Below are 12,360 nucleotides of genomic sequence, written 5' to 3' on the forward strand. Positions count from 1 at the left end.
TGATAAAAAAAAAAAAAGAAATGGGACAATGGCTTTGCCTGATTGGAGAGGCATAACAGTTTCTCATTCGTGGTTAGGTCGTTTCTTGGTTTCTAAAGATTAAGAAAGTCATTTCAGTGGTCTTTTGCAAGGTATCCTACCAAAACTAGTGTCAGATCATTCACTTATTTTGCTTGATGGTGGTGGGATAAGGAAGGGCAAATCACCTTTCAAATTTCAAAATGTGTGGTTAAAAGTGGATGACTTTAAAAACTTGCTAAGGAGTTGGTGGACAAGCCACAATTCTTGCAAGACTTACAACTATATTCTAACAAGCAAAATCAAGGCTTTGAAAACAGATTTAAAGGTGTGAAATCTAAGGTGTTCGACAATGTCTCTACTAGGAAGGAGATAGCCTTGAACAAGATGGATGTTTAGGATACTAAGGAAAAGGAAGGAGATCTTAGTGTGGATGAAACTAAAGTTAGTAAGGTTGCAAGGGACGAGTTTCAATAGTGGGCTTTGTTGGCAAAGGCTTCTTGAAGATAGAAGTCTAGGGAAATTTGGTTGAGGGAAGGGGATAAGAACACTAAATTCTTCCATAAAATGGAAAATGCCCATAGAAGAAGTTCTTTGTTAGGATTAAGGTAAATGGAGGATGGTTTTCTAAGGAGAAGGAAGAGGTATCTCAATCATTTCACAACCCTTTATATGACCCTGGGGATGGGAGACTAAGTATCAGTGGTTTGTCATTGGGGAGGTTGAGTAGAGATGTGAGTGTGGCTTTGGAGGTCCCATTTTAGAAGGAGGTTTTGCCAACTCTTCAATCCATGAGTGAGGATAGGGTGCCAGGGCCCGGTGGTTTCTCTATAGCTTTTTGGTGGCATATTTTGGGATTTTGTAATGCAAGAAGTGGTTGGTTTCTTCAGGGAGTTTCATGAGTATGGGTCTTTAGAAAGAAGCTTAAATGTCACTGTTCTAGTGTTAATTCTTAAGAGAAAAGATGGGCAAAGGACTTTTAGTTTGTTGGGTGGTTTATACAAGTGGCTAGCTATGGTCTTGGGAAATAGGTTGAAGAAAGGGATGGGATCAATTGTTTCTATCTCTCAAAATGCTTTTGTTGAAAGATGACAAATTTTTGATGTGGTGCTAATAGCTAATGAAGCAATAGACTCAAGACTAAAGAATGGTCTGATTGGGCTATGCCCATGTTTAATTGGGCTTATTTCCTAGAAATCCTTGACAAAATTTTGACAAAAAGTAGATTGGTTAGATCAATTAGTGTATTTCTACAACGAGCTTTTCGGTGTTTGTGAACGGTACTTCCACTAGGTTCTTTCGAAGTTCTAGGGGTCTGAGGCAAGGGGATCCTCTTTCCCTTTATCTCTTTGTATTAGCTATGGAAGGGTTTAGTGGTTTGCTAAAGAAGGCTAAGGGGAGAGGTTTCATTTCAGGGTTTAAGTGTCAAGGGAGGGGATGGAGAAGAGGTGATGTAGGAAAATCCTGACATGGTTGCCTATAATCAAATAGATGGACTAAGGTTTTTATCTTTTAGGGTTTAAGGAGATAAACAAGGGATAAAGCTTATGACAACAAAATAAAATAAAATAAAATATAGAAAAAGAAGATAAAGAGAAAAAGCGATAGAAACCTTGGAGTTGCACTAGGGCTTGTAGGAGTCTCACAATCGAAAATTGCAAAGTATGCAAGAAAGCATAATATTATTTGTCATCGATGAATACTTTGGTTTACATTAATTAGCCTTATTTATAGGCTTCTCTAAGAAATCCAAATTCAACTAGAGTTCTAATAACTTATTATGACTCTAACTCTAATTCTCCTATAATCTAATTAGCTACTTTTAATTTGACTCTAATAAATACTAATCCTAATTTAATTTCAATTATTGCTTATTCCCTTGATGTATATCTTGAAGGTTCTCATAGGGAGATGTCTCACCTTTTATTCACAAATAACACTATTTATTGTGAAAGGAACCATGATTAAGTAGTTTACTTTAGTTTGATCTTCTTGTGGTTTGAAGAATTATCAGGTTTAAGCAAAAGAGTGAGTTAATTCTGGTGGGCAGTATTTCTAATGTGGATGATCTAGTGATTGAAATGGGTTACAGGAAGGGGATGCTTCCTACTATGTATTTGGGGCTCTCTTTAGGGGTGTCCGATAAATTGACCATGTGTTTGAATTTAATGGAAGATAGAGTCCACAAGAGGTTGGCGAGGTAGAAAAGATAGTATCTCTTTAAAGGTGAGAGGCTTAGTGTTATCAAAAACACCCTTTCAAGCCTGCCCATTTGTCAAATGTAACTATTTTCCATGCCGAAAAAAGTAAGCTTAAGGCTTGAGAAGTTTCAAAGGGACCTCTTGTGGGGTAAGGGTTCTTTGGAGAAAAAGTTGTATCTAGGGAGATGAGATATTGCTAGCAAGGAGAAATTTGATGGAGGTCTTGGTATTAGAAAGCTTTTCATTCTCAATAAGGCACTAATGGGATAGTGGTTGTAGAGGTTTACATCCAAAAATGAATCTCTTTGGAAAAGGGTTATTGTTGCCAAGTATGGGGAGGGGGTTGAGTTGTGGAAGGCCATTAGGAGTTGGGACATTATTTGTAGAAGAACCTTTTAATGGAAACCATGGTAGAAGTGTGAAGATGTGGAATGATATATGTTGTAGTGATTTAACTCTTAAGAGAATCTTTTCCCGCATTATATTCCATATCCTTGACAAAGGAAGCTTGGGTGGCGAAAGTTTGAGGCTCCCATGAAGAGGGAGGGATTTGGAATCCCTATTTCTCAAGGAATCCAAATGATTGAGAGTTTGAAAGGGTCCAGGAGTTTATCTCAAGACTCCAAGGAAAGGCATTGAGAAGGAATGAAGATGATAGGTTAGATTAGTTGGATGCTAAGAAGCGGAAGCTTCTAATCAAATCCTTCTACCCTTTTAAAAGGTAGCAAAGAGATGTTACTTTCCCCTTAAAGGCTATTTGGAACCCATTGCCCCCAATGAAAGTAAGATTTTTTGTGTGGGAAGCTTGTTGGGGAAAGGTTTTTAGGATCGACTGCAGAGAAGACATGGTTCAAAGTTGTGGTATTGGTCATTGAATCGGAGGGTACCGAGGCACATTGGTCTCGATGTCTCAGCTCGATATTGGACGAAACGCAAATGAGATAGATTAAAAATTCAAAAAATTATAAAAATATTATGAAAATTATTTTAAAAATTAAATATAATTAAATAAACTTAAAAACGTATTAATATAATAATAAATGAAATGGTTTCAATATATTATTAATAATAAATTAGCATAGAAAATAATATACCAAATATAACATGATTACCATATAAAATAATACATTAACCAAATTTAAGCAATTCATATCATAGCTTACCATATAAAATAATAATCTTCAAATTCCTATTTATAACACACACAAGCATTTGAATTAATAAATAATTTTTATATAAAATAACATATTTACTCCCTTTTATCTTCAAATTCCCAATCCCACGCCACAAAGAGCACCCCGTTTGGAAAAGGTAGTCCTTTGTAGCAAATGACCACACCGCCTCTGCAGTGCTTGCCCACACTGTGCGGCGCACCACCAACACTACGAAGTTAGAGCAAAGAGATGTTTTTTTTCTTCTTCATCATCACAATGACATTTCACACGGGAATGATGCCTTTTCTTTGGTAATGAGCTTTAAAACTCTTCGAAAATCTCTGATGTTTTCAGAGATTTCTCAATTTTGGCTGCTCTTTCTTGGTTAGCCAAAGAGATTTTCGTGGGTAAAAAACTGGAAGATGGTTTGGAGGGTTTTCCCTTAGTGTGTTTTTTAGACATCATGGAGGGAAAGGAAATGAAGATCTTTTGAAAGCAAAGGAATGTTTGTTCATTCACTTGTTTTCTCCTTTCTTTGTTATTTTTTCTATGGGTGAGGGTGTGCATAAATAGAGGGTCCCTAACCATGGTAGATTTTATGGGTTGGTTAGTTTTGTTTTGATGGGGCGGTTGTCTTTTGTTTCCCTTTTTGTTGTTTTCCTGGCTCCGTTTGTATATAACTTGTGTGCTTTGGTGCGCCTTTAGTTAGTGCATTTAATATATTTGTTTTGCTTACCTATCAAAAAATGCTGACTATTTTTTGTTTTGTTCTTGATCAGGTAAGAAGGAAGTGGAGGATCATCGACAGCAACTGGCAGCTGCCAAGAGGCATGCAGAATCAATTGCCGTGATCACTCCAGTACTTGAGAAAGCATTCCTTGAGGTTGTTTAAATATTTATGTACAAAAACAAATGATTTGGAGTATCACCTGAAAGTTAGGACTCGAGGAAATATATTATATTTCATACAAGTGCAGTGTTGGAACTAACCAATTTGTGGCATAGGATTTGACAAACCTAGAAGTTTAGGATTCCTAGACATGACAGTACATTTGAATTTCTTTTTGATTGATAATCAAAATATTTGTTACAAATAAAGGCAAGACATGATATTGGACATTATAATTATAATACAACATGATGAAAATAATCATAACATAGACTATAATATCACTTGCTATGAATAGTATTGTATATTGATGAGAAAAGGCTGTTTGGGTTGAGGCTTGTTAACCATGGCACTGTAGCAGAGTAATTGCAACTGTGAAGGAGGATGTACTGGGGTTTCTTAGAGTCCTTCTCATAAGACAGGTGTGCTTGAAAAGAGCCCAAATGCTATGTTTATTGCATTGGCTTGAGATAAGGGGGGTTCAGAAGATATGAGACATTTAGACTGACCAGTTGGGAATGTAAAATCCTGGCTTTGAGATTTGAGAGAGTGATTAGAAGGATCTTTCAGATTCTCAGAATCCTTTCATGGGAGGCAGATGAATATTGAGCTATTGACTAGATTTTTTGGTAGAAGATTTGGATTGACTTGTAAACTGGATATATAGAAAGCCTATGATCATATGAACTAGGATTCCTGGTGTATCCTCTGAGGATGGGACTTGGTGTTAATTGGATTAAGGGGATTGGGGCTTGTATTTCTTAGTGAGATTCTCAGTTCTGATGAATGGTCTCTTGCAAAAATTTTGGAGATTGGTCTTTAAGGTTTCAGTGCAGGTTTGCAGAGGCTTTGAGGAGGATAATATTAGGGGCTGCTGGGGAGGGTTTCCTGTATGGTTTCAGTGTGGGTTTGAGATATGGTGCAGGTCTTGTAATCTTTTACTGTTTCACAGCCTATATGCGGAAGACACTTTGTTGCTCTGTTCTGTGATGCCTAATGGCTCTTTTAAAAGGGTATGCTCCTAATCTCATTTGGATACAAAGAGATATTGATGATTATCCCAAGGAGGCTTAATACTCAGCTAATAGATCTGGAGAGCCAGCCATGATCACTGAACTTGCTAAACCAGCATATGATAATATTAATAATAGGTATGCTTCAGGAAAATGAGATTTGCAGAGGACAATACTTTTGAGTCTGTTTCTTGTTTTAAATGAATTTAGTCATGATTGGGCTTTCATTACAACTGGGCAAGTTGAGGACTTCAACTATTTGGTCATGATGTTGAGGGGCGAGTGTGGTAAGCATCCAGAAACTTATTTAGGCCTTTTGTTGAACACTAGATACAGGGCTGAAGCAGTTTGGAATCAAGTGATTGAGAGGTTTGAGAAAAGATGTAACTGTTGGCAGAGGCATTATTCACCCAAAGGAGTCATATGAACCATCTGGGAGAGTACTTTGTTGAATCACCAAGTGTCAAATGGGTCTCTGTTTGTGCTCCTAATGTTGGTTAGAAATCAACTGGGAAAGTTCAGAAGGGACTTATTGTTAGTTGGTGTAGAGAGTGCAAGGAAAGTGTACTTGATAACATGGAGGACAGGCTGCTTTCCTTGGTAGAAAGAAAGGTTAGGAGTGAGAAACTTATTTTTTCTCCACAACACTCTGCAAAGTAAATAAATATGGAGATGTGCAAGGGAAAGGGAGAGATTGTCTAGAAAGGGGGTGGCAGGCAATTTTGGGGGTGGAGGGTGATCGGTGCTCTATGGTAAAGAGTTCCTGTGGGTAGGTGTAAGGGGGTGATGGAACGATCTCCTCACATTTGCTCAATTCTTGACTGGTGATGGGTGGACATGGTGAGGGATAATTTTTTGTATATTCTTGTCCAATCTTGTAGTTGGGCAGGATTTTGTTGTTGTCGTTTCATGGGTGGCTGAAAAGGAAAGAGGTTCATGAAGGTTTGATGGATGGCTACACCAAATATTTGATATTGTTACAGAGTTGGGATGCTCCATTTGTGGGTTTCCTTGCTTAGTCAATCAAGTGGCAGACTTTTTAGTTGAAAGAGAACAATGCATTTGGTGCCTTTTGTTGGAGTTGTAATTAGTGTTTGTTTATGTTTTACACTTGAAAATTTTTGGAACATATATATTTTTTTTTCTTTGGTTGGGGGGGGGGAGTGGGTTAGCTTGTATGGCTCCTTGATAAGGAGTTCCAATTCCTTAGTCCTCATTGGTGCATATTATGCCTGGGAAGTGGAGAATCGTTGACCATATCTTTCTACATTGCCTATTAACAATGGGGCTTTGGCACAAACCATCCAGTCTAGACAAGATGGATTGGGTACCGGCCAGGAGTATATGTGAAATGCTGACCATCTCCTTTAGAGGTTTGGGGAGTTTTGAGTTTTGTTAGAGGCAAGACCCTTTGGAAAATAGCTTGTCTCATTATGTCTTGGATTGTGCAATGAGAGAGGTGCTAGGATCTTTGAGGAAAAGTGAAGAATGGTAGAGTTGTTGTGGGATCTAGTTCACTTCTATTCCTCCTTAGGGGCCTCTTGTACGGCTGCTTTTAAAGGTGTTTCATTCAATGTTATTCAACTTAGTTGGCAGTGGACTGGACCTTTGTGTATGGTTCTCCTTATATAGTGGTGGAGGAGTTTAGTCATACTCTTATAAGTTTCTTGTATTTTGTGGGGAGGACCCTTCTTCTCATGTTCCTTTTGTTGTTTTGATCAGATTTGTGTGTTGTGGTAGGATGTCTCGTCCTGCTTGATCTTTTTAATTAATAAAAAAGATCTAATGTGTTCTTGATTAAAAAAAAAAAAAAGGAAGAAGAAAGACTTTTATAGACATCCTTTGAATAATTGCATGAGAAGAGGGAAGTCTAATTATAATGCCAAGCCTTAGTTTGGCACATGGATGATCTAAGTCCCTCTTAGGAGTTTAGCGTGTTTTTGATTAAAAAAAAAAAAAAGAAGAAGAAGAAGAAGAAAGACTTTTGTAGACATCCTTTGAATACTTACAGGAGAAGAGGGAAGTTTGATTACAATGCCAAGCCTTAGTTTGGCATATAGATGATTTAAGTCCCTCTTAGGAGTTTACCTTCTTAATCTAGGTGAAATTGAGTCTTAGTATATGTTTGTTTAGGTAAAGGTTGCTGGTTTTTCTTTTGTTGAGGAATTATATTATTTCTAATGGGGTAGTGTAAAAATTTTCAGATTGGTAGAATGGGATGGACTAGCAGCCGATGATTCTATTTAAAGTCTTCATATTTTATTAGGATTGGTTTAGTAGTTTACTTCTTTGTCAAATTCTTATTTCTTTACATTTTAAATTGGGGTCTCTATTCCTATTAGAAAAGGAAGTCCTAGACTGGGCTTGAAACCTTCCACATCCCTACCTTAAACCCCCCATCTCTTGCAATCTTTCAAAGTTATTGTTAGACTTTAATAAAGTTTTGAGCCCCCATCCTTATGCTCAAAGTTTTGAGCATCTAATTACTTTTCTCTTGAGAGTTTGATACCTTCTTCCAAAGTAAGATTACTTGTGAAACCTAGGTTTGAATAGCTAAGGTTTGGTTCTTTCTTTCTCCTGCTAACTACAAGCATTCTTCATTCATTCACGACAATCCACAACTGCTGATAATTCTTAACATGCTAGAAATCTAGAACAAAACTATGGCAACTAGATGCAGTTGGAGTTTTAGGGGGAACTTGATAAACTGGTAACACAATGCTTGTCTTTGTATGATTATGGGATGGAGGGGTAGATGCTCAGGAAACTTAGGTATGATTTTCTAGAGTTTATTTATTTTTCCTAACTTTCTTAACCCAATAAAAACACAATTTTTGTAACCAATTCCACCATTGATTCTTAACCGCAATCACCTTTGAACCATTCACCTTAACCTACAATTATAAAAAATTCCCAAGTGTTGGAAATCCAACCATCCAATATCAAAATGGTTAGATTCTAGAGTGATTCTTTGTATTGGGATAGATTTTTCAATACATATTCCCTGGAATTATTAGTATTCATAAGGATGCACTAGGGTGTGATTTTTTGTCCTCTGCTTTTGTTTGGAACTTTTAGGGTTGGGAACTAGATGTGGTGGTAGAGTTTATGGTTGCTCTGTGAGATGAAGGGGAGCAAGGTACAGAAAACATGGTTGGAAGCTCAACTGGGAAGGGGGATTTTCTATCAACTTGCTTTTTCAGGCCTTGGTAATAGGAAGATCGAAAGGTTTCAGCTTCTGAGATGTGGATGGCAAATGTTCTCTTCTGAGATTTGCAGAAAATTCAAAAGGCATGAGTCAGCCAACATATTCAATCGGTGATTGATGGCCAGAGAGCTTTAATGTGATGTGGTTGCCTCCAGAATTGATAAAGGAGACCCTGAATGGTTGCTTGGGAGGTTTGTGAAGAAGATAAGAAGAAAGAGGAGAACAGCTTCCTAATGCTTGCCTTTGGTGCTATTGAAAAGCATAACCAAGGGATTTTCAAAGCGGAAGACTAATTGGTTCTAACTTGAAAAAAATAATCTAGTCTACTCATTATTCCTTTGTACCTCTATCTCATGATGCATCCTTTCATGGATTTAATTGATTACTGAATTCTTGTTCTGTGATGGGCAGTTTGACCTTGTTTTTTTTTTTTTTTTTTTCTCATCTTTTCTAGTTAATTAGCTGATCTTTTCTGTTGCATTCTTGGTAGTACCTACACATACACCATCTCTACCAATTGTGATCTTATCATTGGGTGGGGGAGATTTATAACTGTACCTGTGTCACACCTCAACTTATATTTATGCATGCAGATATGTTGTTTTTATTGCAGAGCCTTGATTAATCCCTTGATGTGAACCAAACTGATTCATTGCCTTTGAGGGCTTTGGTAGTTGGTGGAAAGAGAAGTTAGCGTTTTAAGAAAAAAATATGGGAAGCAGGAGAAATAGTGAGATAGAGTTCATATTTTCACCTCTTTGTTTTGGTGACAGCAAACTTTACTGGTATCCTTGAATTTTCTAGCAGGGACCGGAGGGTGGTTTAGTGGCCCAGAAATGTGATCCAATTGTTTATTGTTGTGCCTCTTCCTCCAGTGGGAGGTTAAAGTTGAAAGTTAGAATGCTTGTTGGGGACCCAAAGTCAAATGGGTATTGATGGAATTATCAAAGACTACACGAATGCTGTTTTGAGCGTTTTTAGCACTGGGCAGAATTGGGATCTATATAAGTGAAATTCTTAACCTTGGTTGAAGGCCTTAAAGAGGGTTTATTTTTTGGCGATTATAATGTGAAGGATGGAGATTCTTCAGAGGTCCTTTCTTGGGTCTCCAAGGGGAATGGAGGTACTTGGTAAGATGATCATTAGATGCAGAGAACTTCTCACATTTTCAAAGACATGGAAACCTCCTTCCTCTGGAGACCTAGATCAGGTACAGGAGGCATATTCCTTGACCAAGAGGATGGCTGCATCAAATTGGTCTTTTATGTGGAATTTTAGCCCCATGGCATTTGTGCAGGAGTAATCTTTGTTTTTCCTGCTTTTGTTTTGTCCTCTTTGTTCTATGAGAAGGATCTCCCAATAATAATATTTTGTATCTCTTTCCAGCAATAATATCTTCTTTCCTTGAAAGAAAAAAAATCATCAGCAAGCTTGTTGAACTAGAAGGTACTTTTGCAAGTGTATTTGAAGCCTCAATATCTCGAGAATTATAGAATTGGCATTTATACTTAATTTTATCCTATTATGCTGTATCTGTTCAAGCTGCCCGTGGTATCTGTTTTGTTCATTCTTCTAGAAGTACTTGAATTTGGATTTTGTGATGGAACTTCTTTACCTTGATGCTGATTGAGAGTTAATCAAAGGGAATGATTTAGTTCCTTTTATATGCACCATCTTATTTATTTCTTTTTTTTTTATAAGTGGTTTAACCATATGCTGCATTTTTCTCGAATTAAATATCCATATTTACATTGTCTTTCATCTATTTTTAACACATTTGGTCTCATCTGAACCCATTTATCCACAATTAATTTTGAACTACATTTTTTCAATCATTTCCACTTTCTTTCCTTTATATTTTAGAATAATTTGATGTTCTCATGTCTATTTGTAGATGCCAGCTACAATAGAGGATTTGGAGGCTGCTATTCAAGATACTATCTCTCAAGCCAATTCTATTCTTTTTCTAAACCACAACATTTTGGAAGAATATGAAGAGTGTCAACAAAAGGTAGTTGGTTGACATCTTTCTTTCTTTCCTGCTTGTTAGATGATGGTTCATCCATAATTGCATTTAACTTACAGATAGAAGCCATTTCTACAAAACTGGAAGCAGATGAAAAGGAACTGAGGATGTATTTGGCAGAAATAGATGCCCTGAAGGTGAGAAATGTTTAGCTCACTTCTTACATTACTAAATGTCTATACTGTTGCTTCTCTCCCTAATTCCTTATCCCGTACTTAAAGGTCCTTCTATAGTTGAACTGAATATGAGTAGGGAAGCTGATTGTTGGCCTCTCTGAGAAATGTTTACTCGTTTATTACTTTACTGTTGTCTCTCTCCCTACATCCCCTACTTTAAGGGCCCTGTAGTGCAACTGAATATGAGTAGGGAAGCTGATTATTACCCTCTCTCTCTCCCTCCCTCCCCCCTGTAAGTTGTTGATGTGATATTGCTATTAACACATAATTTGTGTAGGTTCTCTGGCTAAATATTATAAAGGATAAGTTGATATTAGCTCTGGTGAATGATGGATTTGATGCTCATTATCTCAGATGAAGATTTTTTGTTTATATTAACTTTTCTCTCTTTGGTAGTTGTTGTGCATCACATGAATGTCTTTAGTTACATTAGTGTAATTGTTTTGAATGATAGATGTCTAATCAGTTGAAATTATACATGACAATATGTTCTGCTATTAAAATATGTGCAGGACAATTGGCTTACCACATTGAGAAACCTTGTTGCTCAAATAAATGAGACCTTTAGTCGAAACTTCCAAGACATGGCTGTTGCTGGAGAAGTTTCATTGGGTATTCATTATAGTTCCTTCAATAAAATTTATTTTTTGAGAAGACTGCTTGCTTATTCTTTTGATTTGATGTTTCTTTTTTTTTCTCAGATGAGCATGATATCGATTTTGATCAATTTGGGATACTTATAAAAGTCAAGTTCAGGTAACTGCAGCTCTGAACCTCTTTCAGTTTTAGTAAATATGCTCTGATATGGGTGTGAAGCATACATATCTTATTAAAAAGAATTTTCCGTCTTGATTTCTGGAAACCTCCATCTACCAGGTAGAAGAAAAGAAATGAACTGAAACTCGCAAGAAATGGTTAATTTCAGTTAATTTCGAGAAAAATCCACAATAAATTGGTCTAGCTGAGAAAACTGAATGCTTGTGTAAGAACGAGTTCAATCTAAATAAAATCTTGCTCTTTCAAAGGAATATTGGCCTCACCATCTATAGCCTAACACAAGTAAACGTTTAATTTCCATACATCTACCTCCTCCAGTTATCTATTTGGCTTCCTGGGAACCCATTCTGTACTTGGAAGTCCTGGACTCCTGTGTACCTGTTATATCCCAGATCAGTAAAGAAATATGTTTATGTTTGCTAAAATGTACTGTTATTTGGATGTGCTTGCTATCTTTTATGTATTCTACACCAGCATGATAGAATAGGACAATGGGAATTACCAAAGAAAATGCCTCAAGGAGAAGTGGAATGCCTTCTTATATTAGTTAACCTTTGCCTATGAATACCCTTTATTATTCAGGATTTGCGTAAAACAGCACAAAATTCCTGTGCCTGTGGGTATTCTATTGCTTCTCTAGGATGGTATGTATGACCCACAATGCAAATGGTTTCTGCATTTTCTTACAGTGACTATCGTTTTCTCCTTTTATAATTACCCCTTAAACTTCATTATATATGTAGTAAACCTTGAATTTAGCTGTTTTATATTTGCCTTGACGGTTTGATACGGAGAATGGGGTTTACTTTTAGGAGGAGCAGTTGTTTTTAAGTTGATCATTGCACATATTTGCTTTGCAAAATTTCATTTTTGTACCAAATTGGTGGATCATCAGTTC

The 12,360-nt window shown here is 36.8% G+C and overlaps 1 protein-coding gene across 1 annotated transcript in view; it reads left to right on the plus strand.

The window, feature by feature from the left end:
- The window catches only part of LOC117928905 (structural maintenance of chromosomes protein 5), a 60,725-nt gene that overhangs the window by 44,754 nt on the left and 3,611 nt on the right, over positions 1-12,360 (plus strand). The window contains exons 21-25 of the mRNA XM_034849010.1: positions 4,153-4,256; positions 10,378-10,494; positions 10,569-10,646; positions 11,198-11,297; positions 11,387-11,441. Coding sequence (XP_034704901.1) covers positions 4,153-4,256; positions 10,378-10,494; positions 10,569-10,646; positions 11,198-11,297; positions 11,387-11,441 — 454 coding nt within the window. The remainder of the gene's footprint in view (positions 1-4,152; positions 4,257-10,377; positions 10,495-10,568; positions 10,647-11,197; positions 11,298-11,386; positions 11,442-12,360) is intronic.

Source organism: Vitis riparia, chromosome 13 (genome assembly GCF_004353265.1).
Source record: "Vitis riparia cultivar Riparia Gloire de Montpellier isolate 1030 chromosome 13, EGFV_Vit.rip_1.0, whole genome shotgun sequence".
Taxonomy (NCBI): Eukaryota; Viridiplantae; Streptophyta; class Magnoliopsida; order Vitales; family Vitaceae; genus Vitis; species Vitis riparia.